The sequence below is a fragment of the Magnolia sinica genome, chromosome 3 (genome assembly GCF_029962835.1).
Source record: "Magnolia sinica isolate HGM2019 chromosome 3, MsV1, whole genome shotgun sequence".
In the NCBI taxonomy this organism is placed as follows: Eukaryota; Viridiplantae; Streptophyta; class Magnoliopsida; order Magnoliales; family Magnoliaceae; genus Magnolia; species Magnolia sinica.
In genome coordinates, this window is record NC_080575.1 from 118,690,780 (window position 1) to 118,715,622 (window position 24,843).

The 24,843-nt window shown below is 39.0% G+C and overlaps 1 protein-coding gene across 2 annotated transcripts; it reads left to right on the forward strand.

Annotated features, from left to right (window-relative positions):
* Nucleotides 1-1,307: 1,307 nt before the first annotated feature.
* Nucleotides 1,308-24,843, forward strand: LOC131240948 (gamma-glutamyl hydrolase 2-like). 2 transcript variants are annotated; one of them, XM_058239508.1, is made up of 10 exons: nucleotides 1,311-1,971; nucleotides 3,242-3,328; nucleotides 5,420-5,509; nucleotides 7,286-7,380; nucleotides 7,921-7,981; nucleotides 12,202-12,291; nucleotides 12,409-12,471; nucleotides 23,386-23,474; nucleotides 24,348-24,440; nucleotides 24,523-24,843. In XM_058239508.1, exons 1-10 carry the CDS (start codon nucleotides 1,504-1,506, stop codon nucleotides 24,554-24,556), a joined length of 1,170 nt encoding a protein of 389 aa, XP_058095491.1. In that variant the 5' UTR covers nucleotides 1,311-1,503; the 3' UTR covers nucleotides 24,557-24,843. The 2 variants fall into 2 exon arrangements, with proteins under 2 accessions (XP_058095492.1, XP_058095491.1); XM_058239509.1 differs by lacking the exons at nucleotides 24,348-24,440; nucleotides 24,523-24,843 and adding an exon at nucleotides 12,627-12,674 and having other exon boundaries at nucleotides 1,308-1,971; nucleotides 23,386-23,473.

A 24,843-nucleotide genomic window follows, 5' to 3' on the forward strand; every position in this document is an offset into this window, starting at 1 on the left:
GCAGCGTACAAGGGAAGCGGATTAGTTGCGGCCCCGCACTCACCCAAGACGGTGAGGCCCTCAACATGATGCCCATCTTGGACCATGTATTCTATATCCACTCCGTCCATCCATTCTCCAAACCATTTTAGTGGCTGTGCCCAAAAATGAATCAGATCCAATTCTCCAATGGACCATACCATAGGAAACATTGATGATTAACCATTAATAGGCCACAAAAGCTTTGGATTAAGCTGAAATTTATTTATTTTTCCTTCATCCAGGTTTATCCGACATTATCAATAGGTTGGATGGCAGATAAAAATTACGGAAATACTACTGTGGGCCCTGGAAGTTTTTAATGGTGGGAAGTTCATTGATCATTGTTTCCTATACTGTGGTCCACCTTAGATTCGAATCTATTCTTTTTCTGAAACATGCTCTAAAATGATCTGCCCAACCGGATGGACGGCGTGGATATAGAATACATCAGTCAAGATGGGCCCATGGTAAGGGATGCACTGTCTGACATGAGGCTGGGGCCGTACCTACTCCACTCCCCACCGCCTCGGACCCGTTTCAGGCGGATTCCGTCCTACCCCAGCCAGTCCGCCCTGGCCGTGGCTCTGAGTGCGTACGATGCATCTACTTTTTCCGAGCCATTTGCCATTTCAACGTACCATTTTAAGGCAGTAGCCTGAGAAGCACGCCACTGTTGAAACATGACCAGTCGCAATGCTTATTTGCCATCCAACTTGTTCTAAGGTCACCTAGGCTCGGATGAAACGAAAACAAAAACATTAGGTTGATCGAGAACTTTTGTGGGCCCAGCAAGTTTTCAACCGCAGGTATTCAAATCTTACCTTTTCTTGTGGTATCCGAAGCAAGCTTTGAATTTACCTCTTTTTGGGACATGTATATTAAAATGATCTGACAAAATGAGTGGACGGCACTGATAGAATGCATACATTACGATCGGCCCCGTAGAGCTCCCGCAAGTAGAATGCGAGAGATGGGGATGCAGATTGCATAGCCTACCCGTGTTAAATCCGCCTGATTTTTGGCCCCATTCCAAACATACGGTGCCGCACCTGACGGATTGAATCACACCCAGTCCGCCTACAAAAATCTCTCAGGTCAAATGTTTTTACCCTGTGATTATAAAAGCTTATGGTAACCGTCCATTTTTATAGCAAATGAGCCTTATTTCAACTCAGTGGGCTTGAAATAATCCAATTTGAGAATAATGAATAAACGGTCAGGATTATTGGAAGACGACCCATATTCGTATTCAGAAGACAAAAGTCCTGACGTATCAGATTGCAACAAGTCGGAATGTATTCAATCAAACCCATCTGGTAGAACTTCGCAGGAATCTATCCATCCAATCGGGAGATTGCGACGAAATCTATATAAAACGCCGTCGTCCTCGTGGCGAACTAGATACCAATCCGGCAACCATCAATCGCTGTCTCTCCGATAAATCATAACCGTCAATCACAGTCTCTCAAGCCTCCAATAGAAATGCAGGCTCGCTTCCTCTCCAATACCACCTCCACCGATTTCTCTGAAAATCGCAGCAGCAGTAGCAGCAGCAGCAGCAGCAGTGAAATGGCCAAAGAGACGGAGGCTCGTCGCCTCTGCTTTTCTGCTCCGTCTCCTTCCTACTGCGACGTCTGGAAATGCCTTTGGATTCCTCTCCTCCTCTCTTTCTCCAAAAATCTCAGCACTACGAAGGCCCAATCCATCCTCCTCCCCTCCGATTCCCGTCTCCGATCTGACCGTCCGTCCTTCTGTCCCTCCCCCGATCCCACCCTCTATTTCCGCCCCGTTATTGGCATCCTGTCCCACCCCGGCGATGGCGCTTCCGGACGGCTGAACAACTCCACTAACGCATCTTACATTGCCGCCTCCTACATCAAGTTCGTTGAGTCGGCTGGGGCCCGCGTCATTCCCCTCATTTACAACGAGCCGCCGGAGGTTCTTGCCAAGGTGAAATCCTCTGTCCATGTTTGGATGCACAACTGAATCAAATTCCGATATGACCGAGCACTCACAATCAAGAATTACTGAATTAATCCTCGAATTGCAGTTGTATTTGTTTTTTGTCCAACTTGAATTGCAATTTGGAGTCTGATCCTCTTCTTGGACCTGTTATTGCAATCTAATTCAGTAGTGCATCCAAACACAGCCTTTCTTCCTGTAAATAGCCAGTGTGTTTTTACACCAAGAACACCTGTGTGACTATGACTATTTCGCTGACGCCGAGGGACAGCATCATGTGGATGTGATTGACCCCCGTCCATCAGGTGCCCCACCCCATGTTAGGCCTGATCCTGAATATCACACTGATCGAACACTCAGTTGGGCCTCACCATAGGGAACGGTGTAAAACTGCCTAAAACTTATAGATTCACATGGTCTGGTCCACCTGTGTTTCAGAATAATGTGATTTTGGAGAGTACCTTTCTCTTGGTGAGGAGTCATATGAATGGATTGGATAGCATAAATAAAAACCACGGTGGGCCCCATACATAACTAACAGTGGGCGTCCCAACTCAACTCTTCCTTATGGCGTGGCCTGTCTGAATTCTGCACAGGCCCAATTTTCAGTTTCCTAAGTGTATATGAGGCAGCGCACCTGATGGACGGTGTAGATCTTATGCACATTCCTCACAGCATGGTGCTCGGTTAGTTCTAGGCACGTGCATGCCTCCATATGACTATGCATGGTCAAGTTAGCATGGTTCTTTTACATCATGTTAATTTTTCTTGGACAAGATTACAGTAGCTTTTATTTTTCAAGTTGAGTAACTTAACTGATGAGATTGCTTTAATCATGACAATATTATAATCCTGTGTGGGCTAAGGATACATTTGGATGCTCTATTCCGTTGAACTGCAGCTATTAGTTCATTAAGTAGATATGACCAAATCATACTTACCTTTAGTATTTATATTGAGGGAGAAGGCTCCATATTGCAATTAAATTACCTTCAAGATGTGCTGAACAGGGCATAATTGCAGTTTGGGGGCTACTTCCTCATACAAATACTAATGGAGGTTGTTGCAATTTGACTACCTCACTATTGAAATCCAATTTAGTTGTGTGTGCAACCGAATCTTAGGTTCTTGAATGTTCTTTCATTGAATAACTATTATTTGAAGATGCTGTTCGGCTTCTCCTTCTGTTTGCACTTGTTTTTCTGATAAATACATGGCATGAATTTCAACTTTGACATACAATGTTCATCTACTGCAGAAGCTCAACCTGGTGAACGGTGTGCTATTTACTGGTGGATGGGCTAAAACTGGTTTATACTATGAGACTGTGCAGGAGATTTTCAAGGTGTTTAACTGTTTTTGTGATTTGTGCTATGTTTATTTTTCTGACCCAATATCCATATAAGTTTAAAAAAAAAGAAAAAAGAAAAAAAGAAAAGAAAAAGAGAGTGCCTTTTGTGAATTATGATTATTGGGAGCTATACCATTTCTCTTTATTAAGATTAGATATTCATATGTGCCTAAAACACAAATCTTGTTTGATGCAGTTTCTATGCTTTGGGTTATTCTCTAGTAAGAAGTTCAACTATTGGAGTTCAATATTGGGGTCTTCGTTTTCTGCACTGGCCTTCTTTTTTGATATTAGTTTGGTTGGGGGCATTAAAACTAGAATTTGGTTCCAGAGTATTCTAACCCAAGTTGGATTGATCAATTGTCCAAGCCAATATCAGTCAGTGCCAACACAAGTTTTGCTGAAGCTTATACACGTGTACTTTCTAGCGACAGAGCTCTGAGAAAACCTACAAAGAGTATATGCACCCTTGCTTTGATTCAACATGTAAAAAATCTTCCTGACCAACACACAACAATGGTTGTGGAGTTTTGTTTGCTATTTGCCTTGTTCCTTTGTTGTTTCCTTGCTTTCCTTTAATAAAACTGTGTTATTTATTACAAAGACACACTACAAAGGCAAAGTGCATGAAAAGAAGCACTACAAATCTCACAAAAAGACCTCTAGATGCAAGATTGGTAAATCCATCACAAAGGTGCTCATGAAACAACCACAAGTGTGGTATGTAAGAGGAAATGAACTTATGCCTCTCTGTCACACACGCACATGAGAGGAGCCAAAGAATATAAAATATAAAATAAAGGGATAAAACTTTTCTGTTCACCTGTCCCTACTCTCTACGAGCTCACATTCCAATCTTCCAGCCATTTAAAAGTCATTATCCCAGGGTTCAAGCCCATGGCTTAATGGTAGGCAGGGGGTGTTTCAACATTGAGGTCTTGGGTTCGAGCCCATATTCCCTATATAAAAAAGGCCATTATCCGATACATGTATAAACCAAGCAGTATATAATAGCCTATTTAACTCAACAAGCTAATCCTTATTAATTGGACCTAAACCAAATAACTACTAACCACTCAACAACTTTTAAAGCAATCGAGCAATCCTTACTAATTATAAACAAATTCCATTAATCATAGTAAATTCTATCGTGTCACTTACCTAGATTCCTCTGTACACCCAAACAACTCCTTGACTAGAATCTTATTCAAGCTTGGCCTCAACCTCTGATATGTGTGCAGAAGCCCTCTCAACAATATTGAACCCTTGAGCTAGTTGAAATACTCTCACTTGGATGCATGTTCAATGCTTATAACATTTGCAAGATAATTTATGTTGAATTAACTTGCAACCTGAGAAATAAGTGGGGCCTTTTTTCAGGTGAATTTGAAGGGAATCATGTGGTGTTTCACAAAGTAGATTCTTGTCACTTAGAAGGGTCTACGTTTATCTAATTTTTTGGTCCTTAGAATGTATATCAGCAAAAGACGGTTGCATCTTATCATAGTTCACAAACCAGGCCAGTAAATGCACAACTCACTGGAGTCCCCCAGGCTAGGTCGCTAATTGGGTGGCTGGGTCAGGGATTTGGGCCCTTCCTGGTTTCCCATGTGGATTCTGGAGGAATCGACCCAGCCTGGTTTAGGAGTCACTCTAATCTTTGAGAATTACAAGACCGCATGGAACTTGCATGAAAAAAATAATCCCGTGCAAGTGAACGCACTCATAGTGATGGTGTTATATATATATGTGAATACAAATATTCTTTATGTGATTACCAGTTAACAGTATACCATTGGAGAACGGTATTTACATCTCTGGCAGCAGGTTGAGGTGTAGTAGTATTCATTTGGCACATACATCTCCTCCACATAAGTATCACTCCTCTCTATTAAATTTCTATGCAGAATGGGCTCAGTTTTAAGCTGTAACCTAATCAAGGAAATAAACAAAATTAATTCACCAGGAGAAACGTTTGGATGCTATGCTTTTCTTCTAACCTCTTCATTTATTAACACTAATGCTGGCTGACCTTTTGACCTCGCCTAATTATATGCTGCTCATAGTTGTTTTGTGCTTTTACAGAAAACTATAGAGAAAAATGAAGCAGGAGATCATTTTCCTTTGGTTGCAATCTGCTTAGGCTTTGAGCTCCTAAGCATGATCGTCAGCAAGGTAATAATAATATCTTTTTGCATTCAGTGTTTGTTTGTTTTTTTTTTTTTTTCTCAATTTCTAGAAGACAATTACATCTCAGTGTTTATTATTGTGTAGTTCTTTTAGTTTTAAGATAAGAGGAATTATTCGGTCCTCATGCATCAGGATGTGAATCACATGCCCTGTCTTTACTGGTGGACCAATGGTTTAGCAATCCTCACTATTGATTTGATGGGCTGCATTTGGATGATGGATGTTCCATCATTTTCCTGATCTGAAGATCCTAACCCTCTTACTATTAGTCTACCAATAGATGGTTAAGAACAACTACAACAACAACAATAATAAATTAATAATACACTACTTGTCCAGGAAAAAGTGAGAGATTGGATGGCTAGGATCTTTTAATCTTGATCAACTGCGAGCAATCAATTGTCCATATCACTGAACCATGGGCCCCACTTGTATAAACTGGGTACCTTAGGACATTATTCATGTCCTGATGTATTGTGACCCAAAAATACCTTTTTAGACAATGGATTTTATGTTTCATAGCATCCTAGGAGCCCCTTTTGTTAGTCATAGAAGTCAGGCTCATTTCTCTCAGTAGTTAGTGAACTTAGTAAACATAGGTGTGCATAGTAATATTTCCGCTCATGATACAATGGTTTGTAGGAGAGATGGAGAATGTTTGACTGGAGAGAATGCACTGTGCTAGCTCTAGGCTTATGCTCCAACACTTTATATGCCATGGAAATTAGCTGTACACTAAATTGTTTTAGATCACATGATGCTTGTGGGCTGTTGTAGATATGGCTGCTCGTAGTTCTATTAAATGGAAATTAATGTTGTAGATATGGCTGTTTGTAGTTCTATTAAATGGAAATATTGTACGAAGCATATTCCTTTTTCAAGAAATGGAAAGAGTAAGAGTAAAGAAAATTTTCATGTTGAACATGCTTGCCAGGTGCTTCTAAACATGATTATTAGTGCAGAACTTTTAGCTTGTTTTTCTGTTGACTTGATTATTATTTATATATAGTAAGTGCATAGTTTTAGGGAAAGGCTAATGTCCTCACCTTCATGGGAACCCTAGAGACGTCCCCAAAGTTCTCAAGCGACTTGTGGCAGGGCAAACAATCAATCTGGACACATTCAGTCATGCCACTGTGAAAGCCATGGTGCAAACATCACCATGAGTGCTTGATCCTAACCTTTTAAATGTGAACCTTTTCATTACAGCCTTCCCCTTTTCTCTTTTTTGAGCCATAGATCCGGATGGTTAACGTCATCAAACCCTAGTGTTTCCTTAAAATCATAATTGATCCGTGGTGGGACCTATTGAATAGATGTTTGAAGATGATGATTGGACCTGTTTTGTTTCTCCATTCGATCTTGGTATCCGTTTTTCATGCTAGTGATCTGTCTCCATTGGTATGATTGAATGAATTATCCAGATTGATGATTGGCCATGCTTCGTGGCAGTTGAAACCTTTGGGGATTGTTTATCTGTACATGTTTATATATATATATATATATATATATATATATCTTTTATTAATGGGACCTAATATTTATTCAATATTATATCTTTCATTATCATTATGTAGCTCTAAGGATGCATTGTTGTTTCAATTTTTCTAGGTCCCCATGTTCATCTCATGATTGTGTTTGACATTGATATACATGTCACTAAGTTAACCTGATTGATTTTTTTGTCTGTTATATCTTATTTTCTATATAACTTATTGATATATCCTTTCTTATCAACGGATTATTTAATTGGGATTGTAGGACAAGAACATTCTTGAATGGTTTAGTGCAACTGATCAAGCATCTACTCTTCAATTCACAAAAAATGCTAACATTGAAGGAACTGTCTTCCAGAGGTAAATAGTTCCAGAGTTGAATTTACTTTTATATCACTTCCATCGCCATGAGTTTGGTAATGTATGAGTTCATCACAATCATCTAAGCCTTATCCCAACTATTTGGGGTCGGCTACACCTGTTCCACCATCCCACTCTATCAAGGACCATATCCTCAATTAAACCATAGGTCATCAACTATTTTCTTACTACACCCACTCACATCCTTTTGGTCCTTCCCCTTCCCTTTTAGAGAACTTCTACGTGTATATAGCACAAAGAAGCATCGGACTAACTATTCAATAGAACATTAAATGGAATGGGCACTATTGCTGGATGGTAGGTTCCCTTTGCCTCTCATGTCAGCAAAATTCTGGATCTGAGGCCAGTTCTATTTAGAGGCTGTTAAGAAAACGATGAAGATGAGATTATATTCTTCTATGGTAAACCACCATAATTTAATAATATGCTCTTATAACAAATGTCCTCATTGAAATTGGTTATTTTACATGTCTCTCGAGGTGACTCATGTAATCATTATATTGGCCACTGATTGTGCAGATTTTCTCCAGAATTACTTAAAAAACTGAGTACAGAGTGTCTTGTCATGCAAAACCATCATGTAAGTTCTAGGACTGCAGTGATGACACTTATGGCTGCATTGCTGAACATTGCCAGTTCTTTTTCCTTCTTTAAGTACAGTCACCATTGTTAATTTTATCATATACATTTATCTTCAATCTGCCTTTGCTTCAATGCTTTTTATTGAAAGATCATTGTTATCTGCAATCTGATTTCGAGTTCATTTGTTATGGGGTTCTTAGAACATCATTGGACATGTTGTGATAGTTGTAAGTTTCGGTTTCATTGTTGCAGTGCCTCAATAGAATTACAAACAATAGAGAAAGTGAACATGTATTATTTTCCTGAAATGAGTCAATTCTTGTTGAGATTGCAGTTCTCCTCACATTGTTTCCAAGTTGATGTTACCTGCAATCATGGATTTTGCAGGCTTAGTGTGCTTAGAAATGAAGACTAGCGTTCACCTCACTACCTTAGTTGCAGATAGTTTTGATCATCATCATCATCATAGCCTTGTCCCAACTATTGGGTTGGCATTAAGGATCTTGTTTTGTCAACCATTCGTATCTAAGCCCATATTTTCTGAAAGTAAACAATCCTTACACAACCTTCTCACCTCCTTGATCGAAGTCCGTACCATTTCCCCACATCCCCCTTTCTGGCCCTTCAAACACGGTCATAGTTTCCCTTCTTACCTGGCAACATCTGGTTTTTGTAGCGCATTTCCCAAATATCTCAATTGGCTTTCCATCATTTTATGTCCCACTGGGGACATTCTTTGGCTTTCCACATATCCATGTTCTTGATTCTATCCTTCTTAGCTTTCCACATATCCATGTTTAACATCATCATCTCTATAACAACCATCCTCTGCACCCATTACCTCCCAACTGTGCAACATTGTCCCATAGAGAATTAGCTAATTGAATAGTTGCCTTATAAAGATATTCGCCAAAGGACATCTGCACATATCTACGCAGCTCTATTGGAAACATTGTCACATTTTTTTTGTCCTAATGAATTATAGAGGCAAGGTAATGAAACGGATTGCTTTGTGGATTTTCCTGGTCATTGATTTAATTAAAGGCTAACCTCTACAACTATTCCTGCTGCAATAGCATTCCAAATACTTTATCTCCTGTTCTTTGGATTTTTGAACTGCTAAACTCTAAAGCGTTACTCTCTAGTCTTGTCGACTGGCAACTCGTCATCTGCAAAGAACAAATAACAAGCAACATCATTCTTAATTGACCTCCATGATAAGTATAAACAAGTAAGCGCTTAGTGTGAACCTTGGATGAAGACCACCTCAATAGGGAACTCATCGATCTCACTACCAGCAATTCACAATCTTGCAACATCCATCTTTAACGATGTCAGACCCCTTCCCTCAACACTTAGTACATTACCTCCCTAGGTGCTCTATTGTTTGCTTTCTCCATATATGTGAAAATCGTGTAGAGATTTTTCTTCTTAGTATATAATTCTCCATTAAATATTTTTTTTTTGTTAGCTTGTTAGTACACCCACTGTCAGTTCACACTTCACGGTTAGCCACCCCCACTAGGGAATCGATACCAAGATCTCAGTGTTGAAAATCGCCTTAATTGTCTAAGTAAGAAAATTGCCTTAATGGTTGATCTCCCTAGCATGATTCTAAGCCTGTTCTTGCTTTTGCTGCCTGATATTTGAGTATTTCTATTTTTTGCTATTTAGAAAATAAAATAAAATACCAGAATCATCTAAATTCAGTTTGCCTAGCAGCAAACACAAAGTGGTACGTTCACATTTCTAGATTTAGGGTAGTATTGATATTCTTATATTGATGCGGTAGTACTTTGGCCATTGTACATGGCTATTCTTTACTATATTATATGTGTAAATTCTAATATGGAAGTTGTATATGTATCATTTCTGAGTAAATTCCTTTAAAAAAAAATCATTTCTAAGTAAATAAAAAATTAGTTCATTGGATCCAATCTGGAACCCAACTCTTGCATGGATCAATGTTCACACAGGAAAACCAAAAGTGCAGTAGTTCTTGAAACTTTTGTTAGAAACATGTCATCATCAACAACATCATCATGCAAGCATGGATCAATGTTATGTTGATTGCCGAAGGTGGCTCAAAATTGGTGCTTCAGTGGCTATCCTTGGTTTAATATCCATGGGAATATGTGAATATGCTGGATGAAGCAGTCGATATAGTATCTAATCGGTTGCTCTCCATCTTGTCAAAAGGGAAGCAAATGATATTGCTGACGGATTAGTTAAAAAGGGCATGTCTAGAGAGGAGTTCCTTATATTGGACATCCTTTTATAATCTTTTGCTACTTCTTGTAGCTGCTGTATTTTAGGCAGTGTTTTAAATAGCTACGCTATATAGTGTGTAGGTTACGCTTCATGGCATTGCTTAGCCTTAATGCTACGTAGCTCATGCAAATAGCTTAAGTCGCATGTAGCCTATGTTGCATGATTAATTTGCATATGCTACACACTACGTAGACTACGCTATATGCTAGATAGCTCACATTGCAAGTTATTTTTCACTACAACATTAAAATCAATTTATGCTTTCAATAATTTGTTATATTTTTCTGTTTTTAATAAAAATTAGTTAATCTTTTCAATGCTTTTAGTAAAATAATATAAAGTTATAGTATTAAAAATCAGTTTCATTACTCTTTCTTTACCTTTATACTCATTCATTGCCCTTTCCTATTACTTTAGGTTGTGTTTGGTTGCATAAAATATCATGAAATTTTACTAAATTTCATTATTAATCAGTCTAATTTGGTGTAGAATACCATGAAATTGGCGCAACCAAGCTCAATCTTGAATAAAATTTAGAAGTAGCGTGTAGAACACTAAGCTACACATTATTCGTTATTCAAAACACTGATTTTAGGTTTCTGATTTCTTTTTCAGTAAAATATCCATTCATTGAAAAAAATAAATAAATCATCATCATCATCATACCCTTGTATTGACTCATGATTTGCTTGGCAAAAGTTTAACAACTGCTTCCTTGACATCAACCCTCGACCCTCGTCCTTTACTTGTGCTTGGGACTGGCTTGCACATTTGATGCAGAGACATGTGATGGCCTAACCCTAGATGCATGTATAATCAGGCTGAAGAGATTCAAATAATAAAATTAATCAACTAATTGTTTTCAATCAAAGGGATTAAGCAAATCTCAATACAGAGATGAAATCATTCCTTCAGGATTATGTCTCTTAGCTAAAATCACGCAAATGGTAAAAAAGGAAGACCTTGGGATATGATAATATCCTAGATTTAGCATAAGCCAGTCCACAGTCAAGTTTGGATCCGATTCTCTTGACTAGTCATCCCTCTTTTCCGTTTAAACTAAAAGGGAATATCTAGAGAGGAATGAAAGAAACGAAGAAGAGACGGGTTTGAGATGAAAGAGAGTACTGATTCCAAGGCATTAAATAAAAGAAGACGGCTGAATCTTACCTTTTCCCGCACCTCGAAGATCTAAAAAGAAGGAAAATCTAAAACCGGGGTGGAATCCTCAACACCCAAAAGCCAATCCTGAAACCTTAATGTAAAAGAGGAAGAAAGCATACGAATTCTCATTCATCCAATAATAAAATAGGGTTTTTCACAGTGTATATATAAGCCACGGAAAAAAACAAAAAGTGCACTAAAGCTCCTAGAAACAAGGAAAATAACAAAAAAGATATGCCTAAAATTAAAACACCAGCGCGACAGGGTATGGAATCCGCCCCATGGGCCTGTGGTCAGGGTGCGGTCATACCGCTCTTGCACTCGTAGCTCGTCAGAAAATGGGTCCGATGGACCCGTCGTCCATCCACATCAACGCATTCAATACGGTACTTTGTCGGCGACGCCTCCTCCTCTGATACACTGTAATGGGTGCATCACTGATGTTCGCATCATCATTGCTACTAGGCGGCACCTACACTTTTATAAAATTACCCGTTGGCTGTTGGTCGTCATCAAAATTTTACCGGAGATAGATGATTCATTAAACTTTCAGGAATCGTATAGATAATTCATTGAACTTTCAGGAACTGTGCTCTAAGTTTAACTAATTTAAGAGCTTGTTTCTTTATTTTTCTAAGGGATATGCATATGTTTTTTAAGAGTCTAGTCCAGTGGCATTGACTTTGAGATTTAGTTTCTTTATTTTATAAGGGGCATGCATATGTTTTTAAAAGTCCAGTCCAGTGTGCCTTAATTTGGTTGAGTTTTGAACTTCTATTACAGTATGGTGTATCTCCAAAAAGATTCGAAGGTAATCCCGCACTATCAAGTTTCTTTAAAATGTTAACAACAAGCGCTGATACAAATGATAAGGTAAAGAAACAAGCTATTTGCAATGTGCATCTATTGTATACATAGAATGAGAGCTCAGTTCATTGGTTTGTTGTTGCCTTGACATAAATTTTTTTCATTGGCTAATTATTTTATCAGGTCTATGTCTCTACCATTCAAGCCCGCAACTATCCTGTAACTGGCTTCCAGTGGCATCCAGAGGTATTCTCTAAGCTCTGGCTTTCCATCCCTGGAAATTGTCCTAAAGTTGAGTACTACTATGATGTTTTCTCATAGGATTTAGTTTATGGAATTTTTTAGAATCCATTGTGCCTGATGCAAGCTCTACTTTGGAACTGATCTTTAGTACTTCACAGATTTTTCCTTGATGATGAAAGTCAATGCCAACTCTATCTTCATTCAAGGTATACTTATTTTGACCCATTCCAAGACAATTCTTGACCTGTTTGGATGTTGCTTGTTTATCATCTAGTTTTGTTTCTGCTGAATGGACTTACATGGCAGTTAAAAGAGGTCTCAGGCAGTATTGTGTAAAATCAGTTGGGGAGGTAGTGATTTACCTCCTCATCCAAACCACCCAGCTGATGTGTCGTTATGTGACCGTTCCTCCATTGAGAAGTCAGGCCCATGGATGTTCTGTTGGGCCGCAGCACTGGAATGAATCTAAACCATCAGTTAAAATGCCAACAGGCACTAACACCTCCTGTCATGCCCGGTGCATAAAAATGAACTTAAGTGGGTTTTTGCTGGCACTCATACTAGTACCTACTTATTTAGTACCACCAAGCCACGGATATTTAAATGTTACCCTTGCCCTTAATGAGTGCACAGCTTCACAAGCTTAGGGAAGTATTTTTCAGTAGTTTCCGTCCACTCAATTTAGAGGTGGCACCTTGCTTATTTGGATTGTGGAAAGCTTGTTGGAAAATAAAACATTTTACTTCATTTTAGATAGTTGCATTGAGCTGATAACAATGTTGGAAAATAAAGTCTTTTACTTCATTTTAGATAGAGTTGCATTGAGCTGATAACGATGTGTACATTTTGGGTGCAACATGGGATACTGTAAAATCATCTTGGGTGTGCGTGGCAAATCTTGTGTGATTGTCTTTGATATTTCACTTGTATTTACCTAGTGGTAGTGTAGTTGAAGTCTCTAGGCTCGCGCCAGATGCAAGTGCCCCTGGAACACCAGAGGTGCCTCAGCTCACACCTGAGGTACATTTTTTTATTTTTTATTTTTTATCACAATGGTTTTATACCATACACATTACATATAGATACATCCCGATTTCTTTTCAAATTTTCAATAGTGTTAGCTCACAAGTTAACTTTGAGACGATGAAATGAAAGTAATTGTGAAGTTATTATGTATCTTAGGCAGACTGTTACAATTTTTTTTTTTTTTTAAAAATAAAATTTATTTATACACATGCACACACACCCCCACACACTCACGCCATAGTGGGCTTTTACCACCTATGGATACTCGAACCCTTGACCGGGTGTTGAAACTCCCGAGAGTCTACCACCCGAGCAAGAGCAAGGATCCAGGCAGACAGTTACACTTTCATGTACTCAAACATTCCATTCAATCCACAAATCATTCCAATCAAACCAATCAATTCAACAAGCTCATTCAAAGAAAAACCAACAGTATAACATAAGGCAATTAAGCAAAAGCAAGTTATGCACCAAATGATCTATTTATCAAACTAGTAATATCTTTTTATTTCTCTCTTTCTTTATTCTTTTCTGAAAAGTAACTATTTCATTAAAAAAGAGCAAGCAAGATGTGCCAAGATAGAAGGGAAGTCATTCCTTACAAATTAAAGATCGATAAAACTACTTATCATCAATTAAACCATCCATCAAACCATGAAACTACACTATTATACGACAAAAAATGGAAGCTGAAGTTACTTTCAAGAAGTCAATGTATTGATCTTCAAATACTAACAGAAGAAAGAAGTCAAGGAGAAGACCTCATGAGTTCATAAAAAAAATCTAAGAAATTTGGGAGGAGATTTTTCGAAAATCAAAGCTTTTATCTTAAAGTGGGAAAAATCTGTTCAAAGGGTTTTATTAAGACCCCCTTAAGCCTTTCACCCTTTATGAGTGTAAAAAAAAAAAAGAAAAAGAAAAAAAGCAAACTCAAAATACCCTTTCTTTGAGGTTCCCACAAGGGTACCTTACGTCATTTGCTGGTGGCACACAAGTGCATCTAGGTGTGAGGTGCACCCAAGGTATCCCGTATCGGTATCGGTTGGCGTAACGGTGTCCTCCAAAACCGATACGGATACGGGGGCGTAACGGTGATACGGGGGCGTAACGGTGATACGGGGGCGTAACGGCGCAAAATTTTTTTTTTGCCAAAAAAATATGAAAAAATATGGATTAAATCCAGAATATTCTAAGCATTCCAAATATGCATTCATTTATAAATTGGAACATGTTTATGGTGGTGTAACGGTCCACTCTTTGGTGAGAAGTTGTATCGGACTGTCTGATGAATTTATGAACCAGATAACCTGAATTTGATCATATATTTAATTTTCTAACTATCTACTATCAATGATAGATATATTAGAATGAATGTAAAATGAAAATATCTTACATCAGGTGTTTGCAATTATTTTTGAGGAATTTCTCGAACATACCTGTGGTCCTGTGCAGTGTGGTGCACCATGCACGTGACTGTGATAGTGTAATTCCTGTCTATGACCTGTCATCCATCCTCAAGTCAAGAATATTAAAAAAAATAATTAGTAGTGTCTGATATACTCCCCTGCAACTTGATTAAGGATTACTTGATTGGTTGTCAGGGGAGCTATTTTAAATACAAGTTCGGCAGTGTCAAGTGTGTGCATGGCTTCTTGCAATAATACTGTTGTGAGCTGCCTGCTGCAACAAATACTTACCTTAACACAAATATATACTCACAAGTCACCACCAAAATGAAAATCGCTTTTGTGGTTGCTCGACCTCCACATCATCGCCATCGTCATCGTCATCCGAGGCTGTCCGATAGGTGTAGGTGCTACATATCCATAATATCCAAATGCGAAGGAAATACTAGATCAACGAAACTAGAGGATGATTGATCTCGACTAGGCAACGACTCTGACCCGAGTAAGGATCTACCAGTGCCCGTCGAATAGCCATACCGGTGCCCATACTCAGCCTGTTGAGAATCTTGAGATTGAGAGTGCGTCTCGTGATGAGTAACTTGGATTTGGATCTCGGATATCTATAATCATATGGATATTGATCGAGGGCTACTCCAACATGAATGTGATGGAACAGGTTGATAACCATCATAATTCAATTGACCATAAAAATATCCATCATAATAACCAGGACCATGAGCCTGCTGATGTTCCGAACCTCTCGGACCCGGTGCACCACTAGATGTACCCACCTCCTGCTGGCTGTATCGTGACTCGGTACACTCATAAGTCCGACCTCGTGTACCACCTCGTCGCTGTTCATCGACATCATGATCTGTAGACGGCTGTATAGGGCACTGAGCAACACCAGAAGTGCCAGCACCAGGGGCAGGTGGGTCATCATCACCATCATCCGACACGGTCACGCTTCCATTGCTCGTACTCTTTTGTTGATCTTGAGCCGTACCCGTACTTGGCATAAACGTTGCCCCTCTTACTGGGTCCAACACATCTGCACGACTCTCATGTTGCGCTTCGCGTATTTCCGGGTCATCAATTTCCAATTCTTCACTATCCTCTTCAATTTGTTTTTCCTTATTTCCAACCAAGGTAGAAGTGGGTCATCCTCATCATAAATATTATCCAAGTTTATTGGACAGTAGTCTCCGTCATCGGCAGTTGTAATGCTCCTATGATGTCGTCATATTTTTAGTTTTATGTAGTGCATGAAGACAAGTCTATCTAATGTTCTAGTCTGCAATCTATTCTTATTCTTTGAATGAATTTGCGCAAAACAACAACAATTCATTTAGCAGCTAGAGGAAGATCTTGTCAGTCTCAAAACTAATACTTCAATTTTTTGGAGTACATTCGTACAAACTAAGAAATAAATCCACAATTCGGCCGGTTGCAATATAGATAATGCATGCTGTGCAAGAGCATCTCCAAAGTTACCAAGGCGATTTCCAAATGTATCTAATTCATTCAACGCCTTTATTTGCAGATCTAAGTCAGGCTCTAATCTCTTTATCACATTTTTTAGCCCGACACGAACTTCATCATCCGCAACAAATGATTAGACATATCTATACCTACGATTTAGGTAGTAACTTCTGCATGAAGATCGTGATGGAGTTGGTTTGTCCATCTCTTGTCGATCATCTTCCAATAAGTCTGCCAACTTCTACAATCACGTTGAATTGCAAGCTTTACCTTATCCATGGCATCATATATGAAGCCCATGGTAGGTGCTTCATCGGATTCAACAAGACGGAGTACCCTCATTAGTGGCTCCATCACCTTTAGGATCGCCTTGACCTTCTTCCAATATTTGTTGTCCCGTATGGTGTTCACAACTTCGACCGGTATTCCTGATGTCTTCTTCCCATGTTTTGTGTTGAGCCATTCTCGGGAAGCGAACATCTCACTCAACTCTTCTCTATGCTGGAATAAACTCTCTAATGCTATAAAGTTTGTTGCGAATCTAGTCGCCGCAGGCCTCAACAACTCTCGTCCTTTCGTAAACTTTCTCATTATTGCAACTATTTGATTATGGTTGTAAATAAACGTCGTCACTTCCCTTGCCCTTTCGACCATTTCCTTAACATTCTTCTTCTTCCCAATATCTTCCAATATAAGATCAATACAATGGGCAGCACATGATGACCAAAAAAGATGTTTTCTCTTATCCATCAACATATGTCCCGCAAGCTTATATGTTGCTTCATTATCTGTCATAATCTGCACTATATTCTCCTCTCCAATCTCGTCCACAACTTTATCCATTAGTCCATTAATATAAGTAGAATTTTTTGTTGCCTCTGAGGCATCAATTGACTTGTGGTATATAGTTCCTAAGTGGCAGTATACCATGAAGTTGATCATGCTGCGTCTGGTTGGGCCAATCCAATCATCACACATGATCATCATCCTCCGGCTTGTCATACAGGTTTAAAGGTAGCCACGTATGCTTTCACATCCGCATACTCTGCATCTATCCATTTTCCTCCTAATCTCCTTAGCCGTGGGAGCTTTTATTCCTTCACCTGCTTCTGTTGCTGCATCAATTACCACCTGCCAATATGGAGAATTGGCTGCGTTAGGAGGTATGTTGGCATGTATAAATAACTTTGCTGCTGCTCTACCTAATTTCTCAACGGAAGTTCTACTCCACATTTGTTTTATCTTCTTTTGTTTAGTTGATTCTTTCCTAAATAGGATTGGATCAATAGAGGGTCTCCTAGGCTCATTTACTTCTTCATCCAAACGTATAGGGGCATCATGTGAAGATGTCTGTCGTCGGCTCCCAAACATACGTCGTAACCCACCAAACCTACCCCCCCACTCCCACCCCCACCCCCACCTGCAGAAGCAGTTGCACTTCCAGTCGCACTCCCACTCCCACTCCCCCCCCCTGTATCACGCACTGACCCTTGCGTGCCAAACATGCGGCGACGTTCTTCCTCTTCACGAGCTAGACGCAAGCTCTCTCTCCTAGCTATAGTAAGTTCTCGATCTGAATCTTCGTCAGAATCAATAATATCTTCATCACGAATGCCCATATATTCAGGACCAAACACTTCCTGTCGAGCTGCATCCAAAATATCATCTTTCTTCTTTTGTACAGCAGCACGTTTACCCTTCGACTCATCCAGACTAGCTTGCATTAAAAGCATTATCTCTTTCGGTACTCTACTACATGGCGCAACTTGACCCTTTCGATGTGCCAAATGTTGTTTGAGACGGGTAATTCCACCAGTCACTAGTCTATCACAATACTTGCACTTAATTTGGTGCCTAGTACCACCAACCCTCTCACAATGTTGCCATCCAATATCATCACTAACTTGTTGTTGGCCAGATCCAGACATTTCTTTAGGCTTAGGTAGACACTAGATAATTAGATTTGAGTATGAGTGTATGACCTATGTTAATAAAGATGGTTTTATATTCTAACTAAACCCTAAGAAGCTCCAAGGCAAAACCTGTCCAATATAAGCAAATAAAAACATAAAGTCACTAATTCGAAAATAGAAAAAAATTATAAAATGACACCCCAAATCTGTAAAATACACATTAACATGTTCTACTATGATTAACATATCACATGGCATGATTAAAATAGTAAAACAATCATTAAAAAATTATTTTTTAAATTTAAAAAGGAAGGGCCATAATTAATGCGTAAATAGAAAAAAATATTAAAAAATTATAAAATGGCACCCTAAATCTGTAAAATGTACATTAACATATTCTACTATGATTAACACATCATATGGCATGATTAAAACAGTAATACAACCATTAAAAATTGATTTTTCGAATTTTTAAAAAAAGGGACAAAATTCATGCGTAAATAGAAAAAAATATTTAAAAAATATAAAATGGCACCCCAAATCTGTAAAATGCACATTAACATGTTCTACTATGATTAACACATCATATGGAGTGATTAAAACAGCAAAACAATCATTAAAAATTGATTTTTCGAATTTTAAAAAAAAGGAGCAAAATTCATGCGTAAATAGAAAAAAATATTTAAAAAATATAAAATGGGACCCCAAATCTGTAAAATGCACATTAACATGTTCTACTATGATTAACACATCATATGGAGTGATTAAAACAGCAAAAAAATCATTAAAAATTGATTTTTTTATTTTTAAAAAAAAGGGAAAAAATTAATGCTAAATTAAAAAAAAAAATTAAAAAATAAAAAATTGGAACCCAAATCTGTAAAATGTACATTAACATGTTCTACTATGATTAACACATCATATGGAGTGATTAAAACAGCAAAACAATCATTAAAAATTGATTTTTTGAATTTTAAAAAAAGGGGCAAAATTCATGCGTAAATAGAAAAAAATATTTAAAAAATATAAAATGGGTCCCCAAATCTGTAAAATGCACATTAACATGTTCTACTATGATTAACACATCATATGGAGTGATTAAAACAGCAAAACAATCATTAAAAATTGATTTTTTGAATTTTAAAAAAAGGGGCAAAATTCATGCGTAAATAGAAAAAAATATTTAAAAATATAAAATGGGTCCCCAAATCTGTAAAATGCACATTAACATGTTCTACTATGATTAACACATCATATGGAGTGATTAAAACAGCAAAACAATCATTAAAAATTGATTTTTTGAATTTTAAAAAAAAGGGGCAAAATTCATGCGTAAATAAAAAAAAAAATTAAAAAAATATTAAATGGCACCCCAAATCTGTAAAATGCATATTAACATGTTCTACTATGATTAACACATCATATGAGATAATTAAAACAGCAAAACATATTAAAAAAAGTATAAATACCTATTTTTGACAAATTTATGAAAAATGGCCCACCAAGCTTTGATTCAACAAAATCCGCCAATATAATGTGTTTTTTCCTCAAATATTCACCCAAGGTTGGTCGAAATTAGCAGTAGAAGGAGTGAGGAGGAGTTTGGAAGCAAGAAATTTCGAAAAAACATCAAAAACGGACCTTAAAATGCAAAAAAAAATGGCCGTTTTTCGACCGTTACGGCGCTGACTGTTACGGGTGACCGTTACGCCCGTAACGGCCGTTACGCCCGTATCGGGCCCGTATCGGCCGATACGGGTACAAAAACGGGAATCGGCCGTTTTGGCCCCGAATCGGGTAACGGTGTGTACCGTTACCGTTACGTATCGGCCGTAACGGCCGATACGCAACCGTTTTGGCATTCCCTGGGTGCACCTAGCCACAACCTTAGGTATAGTGAAACGTGTTAGGCGTGCCCCTGACTTGCCTATGACTGCATAGATCCCATCTTTGTCAATCGTCTTCTATTAATCCTTGGGATTTTCTTGTATAACCGTGTACCTTTTAGGCTATTCCCAAATAAATGCATGCTTTCAAAATATTTAAAATAAAGCGCCTAAGGTTTGCACCGTTAGACATCTAGCCGCTTGCTGTCATATACCATTAGGGTTATATACGGTATATGAACTATATTTTTTAAAATGACAAAACTACACTCATTCAATCAACATTGTTTTCCTGTGGTGTGGTCCGCCAAGGACTTTGATCTCCCTCATTTTTAGGCTCGTGCCCTAAAATGATCTTGAAAAATGGATGGACGGCGTGGATAAAAATATACATCATGGAGGGGGTCCATAGAGCACTGTCCAGTAGCAACGTGGCTACTGGAGGAAGCAGATTGTGTGGTGTACCACGGATGTGAATTTCCTGCCAAAGGCTTTCGGATGAAGTTCTTGTGCTGGGAACCTAGGTGGGGCAAACCACCCTGTCCATCCATTTTTTGAGATCATTTTAGGACATGCGACAAAAAATGAGCTGGATCCAAGACTCAAGTGGGCCACCAGAGAGGGAAACTAGGGAAAGGAGTGCCTACTGTTGAAACCTTCCTAGGCTCCACCTTGATACTTATATGCCATCCAAACTGTTTATAAGGTCATTCCCACTAGGATGAACTGGAAAAATTAAAAACTTAGCCTAATACAAAATTTTTGTGGCCATACGAATGTTTCAACAGTGATTGTTCAATCCCCACTGTTTCCTCTCATGTGGATCACTTGGGTCTTGTATTCGGCTCGTTGTTGGTCTCATGCACTAAAATGATCTCAAAAAATGGATGGACGGTTTTGATATAACACATACATCATGATGGGGCCCACATAACTTGGTGATGTCAACACACCACAGAGGTCAGTAGTGGCACACCAAGCAATCCATTTCCATTATTGGTAGCGTCATACGCAATCTAAGGCGTGGTTTTAGTGGATCCCTAACGGTGGGGCCATTGTGATGTATGTGCCTTACATCCACACTGTCCATCCATTTTGACGGCTCATTTTAGGGCATGATCCAAAAAATAAAGCAGATCCAAATCTTATGCAGACCAACACCACAAGAAATAGTCATTATTGAATCCCCACCATTAAAAACTTCATGGGGCCCATCAAAATGTTAATTTTCCATCCAACTTGTTGATAAGGTCACCAAGATCTGGATGAACAGACCACACAAATATCAACCTGATCCAAAACTTTTATTCTCACAAGAAGTTTTCAATAATTGATTGCCACTGTTTCGTGTACTATGGTCCACCTAAGATTGAATATGCTTCATTTTTTGGATCATGCCCTAAAATGAGTTTTTAAAATAGCTAGACAACGTGGATATAAGGCATATACATCAAGGTGGGCCCCACAGGAATCCCACCCACCTTGGTGGATCCCCAGATCCACTGAAGCCGTGCCTAACAATCTGCATCCCATGTTTTTACCTCCAAAGCCACGTCCCTTTTTTTTACATCCACCGTTGCAAACTTCCTAGGGCCCACCATGATGTTTATTAGAGCTATCCAACCTGTTGATAAGGCCACATGGACATAGATGAAAGGAAGACACAAAATCAGCTTGATCCGAACTTCCATGGCTTCAACATGTTTTTAATGGTAGGCCTTCCATCACCAATATTTCTTGTGGGGGGTCCACTTGTGCTTCGGATCTAGCTCATTTTTGGGCTCATCGCCTAAAATGAGATCGCAAAATGGATGGACGGTGTCGATCTCACACACGCATAAAGGTGGGCCTTGTAGAATCCTCCACACACCTACCCTTTGCAATGGGTGTAACCATTAAAAAAAAAAAAAGGTGTAGGGGCAAATCCGTCATTTAGACAAGTCAACAACACAATTCCATCAAGAGGCAGCTTTTTCTCCATAGTTGCAAAACTTAAGCGTTTTGCTTTAAATATTTTGAAAGCATGCGTTTATTCGGGAATAGCCTAAAAGATAGGCGGTTACACAAGAAAATCCCTTAGTTCTTTCATTTGATCAGCTTGATCTTCAAGGTGTCCCATTTTCGTAGTGGGGCCCAAGGTGTTCAATAACAGTAACTCCGCAGTTACCGTTACGATATGGGCTGTAATGGCTGTCATGGCATTTTTAAAAATTTTCTGAAAAAAAAAGAAGAAAAAAAAAAGCATGTTTTTGGTCCGTTACGGGACCGTTGAGGGACCATTACGGGTTGTTTTTCCTGTCACGGCCGTTATGGATGTTTCAGCCCTGTAATGCATAACGGTTATGGCCGTTACCGTAATGTAACGGCCGTTTTGTAACTGTTTTTGAATATCTTGTTGGGGACCCCTGTAGATGGCTTGGATGCTAAACACACAATCGTCGGCCTCACATGCAACTAGTGGCATGATTTTCTCATCTACAACTAGTGTGTTAGACGAGACTCTCTCCCTCTCTCTCTCTCTCATGTGTGTGTGTGTGCATGCACGCGTGAGATGTTGCGCGTTGAGGGGGCTCAGCATTTGAAGCCATCCAAACCCCACCCTTGAGTAAATCTGCACATGTGCCAGGTTGCTACTCACTGAATCCTATTACCTTTGCTGAGAGCCTTCATCTTTCGAGGAACCTGGTTGACTTAGAGGAGCCTACACCAAGATCCCTTGCATGTTTCACCAGGGGAATTGATCATTTGGAGCTGGCAATTTCAGCAGATTGTTTCAGGATTGCTTCTTCGGTCCAAGGAGGCTCCCCTTCACTAACATGTTTCTGGAAGCCCTTGCTACTGGAGGATGTCTCTAAGCCTCTCAATGTGTAACAGACTGTAATCATGGCATGGAGATGCATTGAGCTACTGATTTAGATTAGCATTAGTGTGGTCGAGCCTTATCCTGACAGTCTGACATGGTGGCTGCTTATTGGGTCGAGCCAACAGCATGTTGGCTGATGTGGTTTGTTGTGATTTGCCAAGCATATGTTTGCCTATATTAGGAGGGTTCTGCATTTGTTGAAAGTGAAGAGTAGAGGATTATCTGAGACACAAGACTTGAAGCTTTGTTCATCTAGTGCTACTCAGCTGTCAGCATAGATCAGTTATCATTGTATGTCTTTTAATATGAACTAAGTTTGAAACTAATCTACTTTACTGCAGAAAAATGCTTTTGAGTGGGGGCTGTCGATGATTCCACACAGTGAGGATGCAGTTCAAGTGACTCAAAATGTTGCCAACTTTTTCATCAGGTTGTGTTTGATCTATTCTTTGTTTATTGCCAGATTGAATCCTTGTTTCCTTTTTATCTTTTACATGCAGGGGAGATGACATGCGACATGCATATGTTTTTACTTGCATATGCATGCAATTCACCTATTTCATTTGCATCCCGAGTATCTCATTTTGATGTTTTTTCCCTTCAAATAATGAATTACAAAAAGAGTGCCTTAAGGAGGTGAGCAAGAACCTTAATTGCTCTGATTTTTGCAAGAGAACTCTCAGTGCAATCCTCTTTTTTCCATTTCCAATTTCTATAGTACTAAGGTAAAAAAGTGGGAAATGAATCTCCTTGGTTAGTTGAAAACCTCTCTGCTGGGTCTGCCCTGTCATTGTGATGGCAGTTCCCCATCTTGGCTTAGTCATTTGACCTGGTGGCATCAAGGCTTCTAGTTTCTTGACCATCGCTTTTGGCTACTACCAAAACAAAACCATCAAAATTTCCCTGCTCTCAAGTCAAGGTGCCTCCTCATCCACAGCTGGCAATGGGGTGGCCTGACTCATCAGTCTTCCAAGTCTGATTTGCAGTGGGCTAGTTTTGGCCTGATTTTTAAGCCCATTGTTTGGGCTGGGTTTGAATTTCATGCCCGAGTAATAGACGGGTGAGAGGCCTGATTGATTAAAAGGACTACAGTGGATTGGCCTGAACCCACCCACCATATTACGGCACTAATTTCTTTCACAACTTATTTATGTCAGTCTCCTGTTTAAATTTGTGTTTAGTAAAACTCTCAGCCGGATTTCAATTTTGTATTTTGACCTAATCTGGAAATTTAGTTTCAGCCACCATGTATTTGAAAATTGCAAACATGAATTGCTTAAACTGACCATATCATTTTGTACAGCGAGGCTCGAAAGTCCTTAAATAGGCCATCTGCTAGAGAAGTGCTTGACAATCTCATTTACAATTATAGTCCTACTTACTGTGGGAAGGCTGGGTAAGATTATAAAAATTGTTCAGACATATTAAAGTATTCAAATGCATGAACTAACTGAGCTTTGCCTGTTATCTGTTTGTAGGAAGGGATATGATGAGGTTTACATTTTCACCTAATCCTCTGCCAGAATGCCTACCAATCTATATGGTGTGCATGTCATGGTCGTCCATAGCTTTCTTCACGAGGAATTGTTTGAAGACTTAATGTACAGTACCAGAAGCTGTGATTGGAAATAGTAGTAGTTTATGTGTAAGAATTGAAAATTTGTAGCCAACCCTCGAGTTGGTAGGAAGCCCTTTGTAAAGAGGCTGAAGTCTCACTGATGTACTCATATGGGTATTCCTGAACTGATATGTCTATCATAATGTATTTTATAATATTTAAGAGGTAATTGATAAGATAA

Bases quoted from the DNA above. Each gene is read 5' to 3' on its own strand.
- LOC131240948 (XM_058239508.1), top strand. From the start codon at position 1,504: ATGCAGGCTCGCTTCCTCTCCAATACCACCTCCACCGATTTCTCTGAA. The intron at 1,972-3,241 runs GTGAAATCCTCT...CATCTACTGCAG, and splicing joins CGCCGGAGGTTCTTGCCAAG to AAGCTCAACCTGGTGAACGG. The intron at 24,441-24,522 runs GTAAGATTATAA...ATCTGTTTGTAG, and splicing joins ACTTACTGTGGGAAGGCTGG to GAAGGGATATGATGAGGTTT.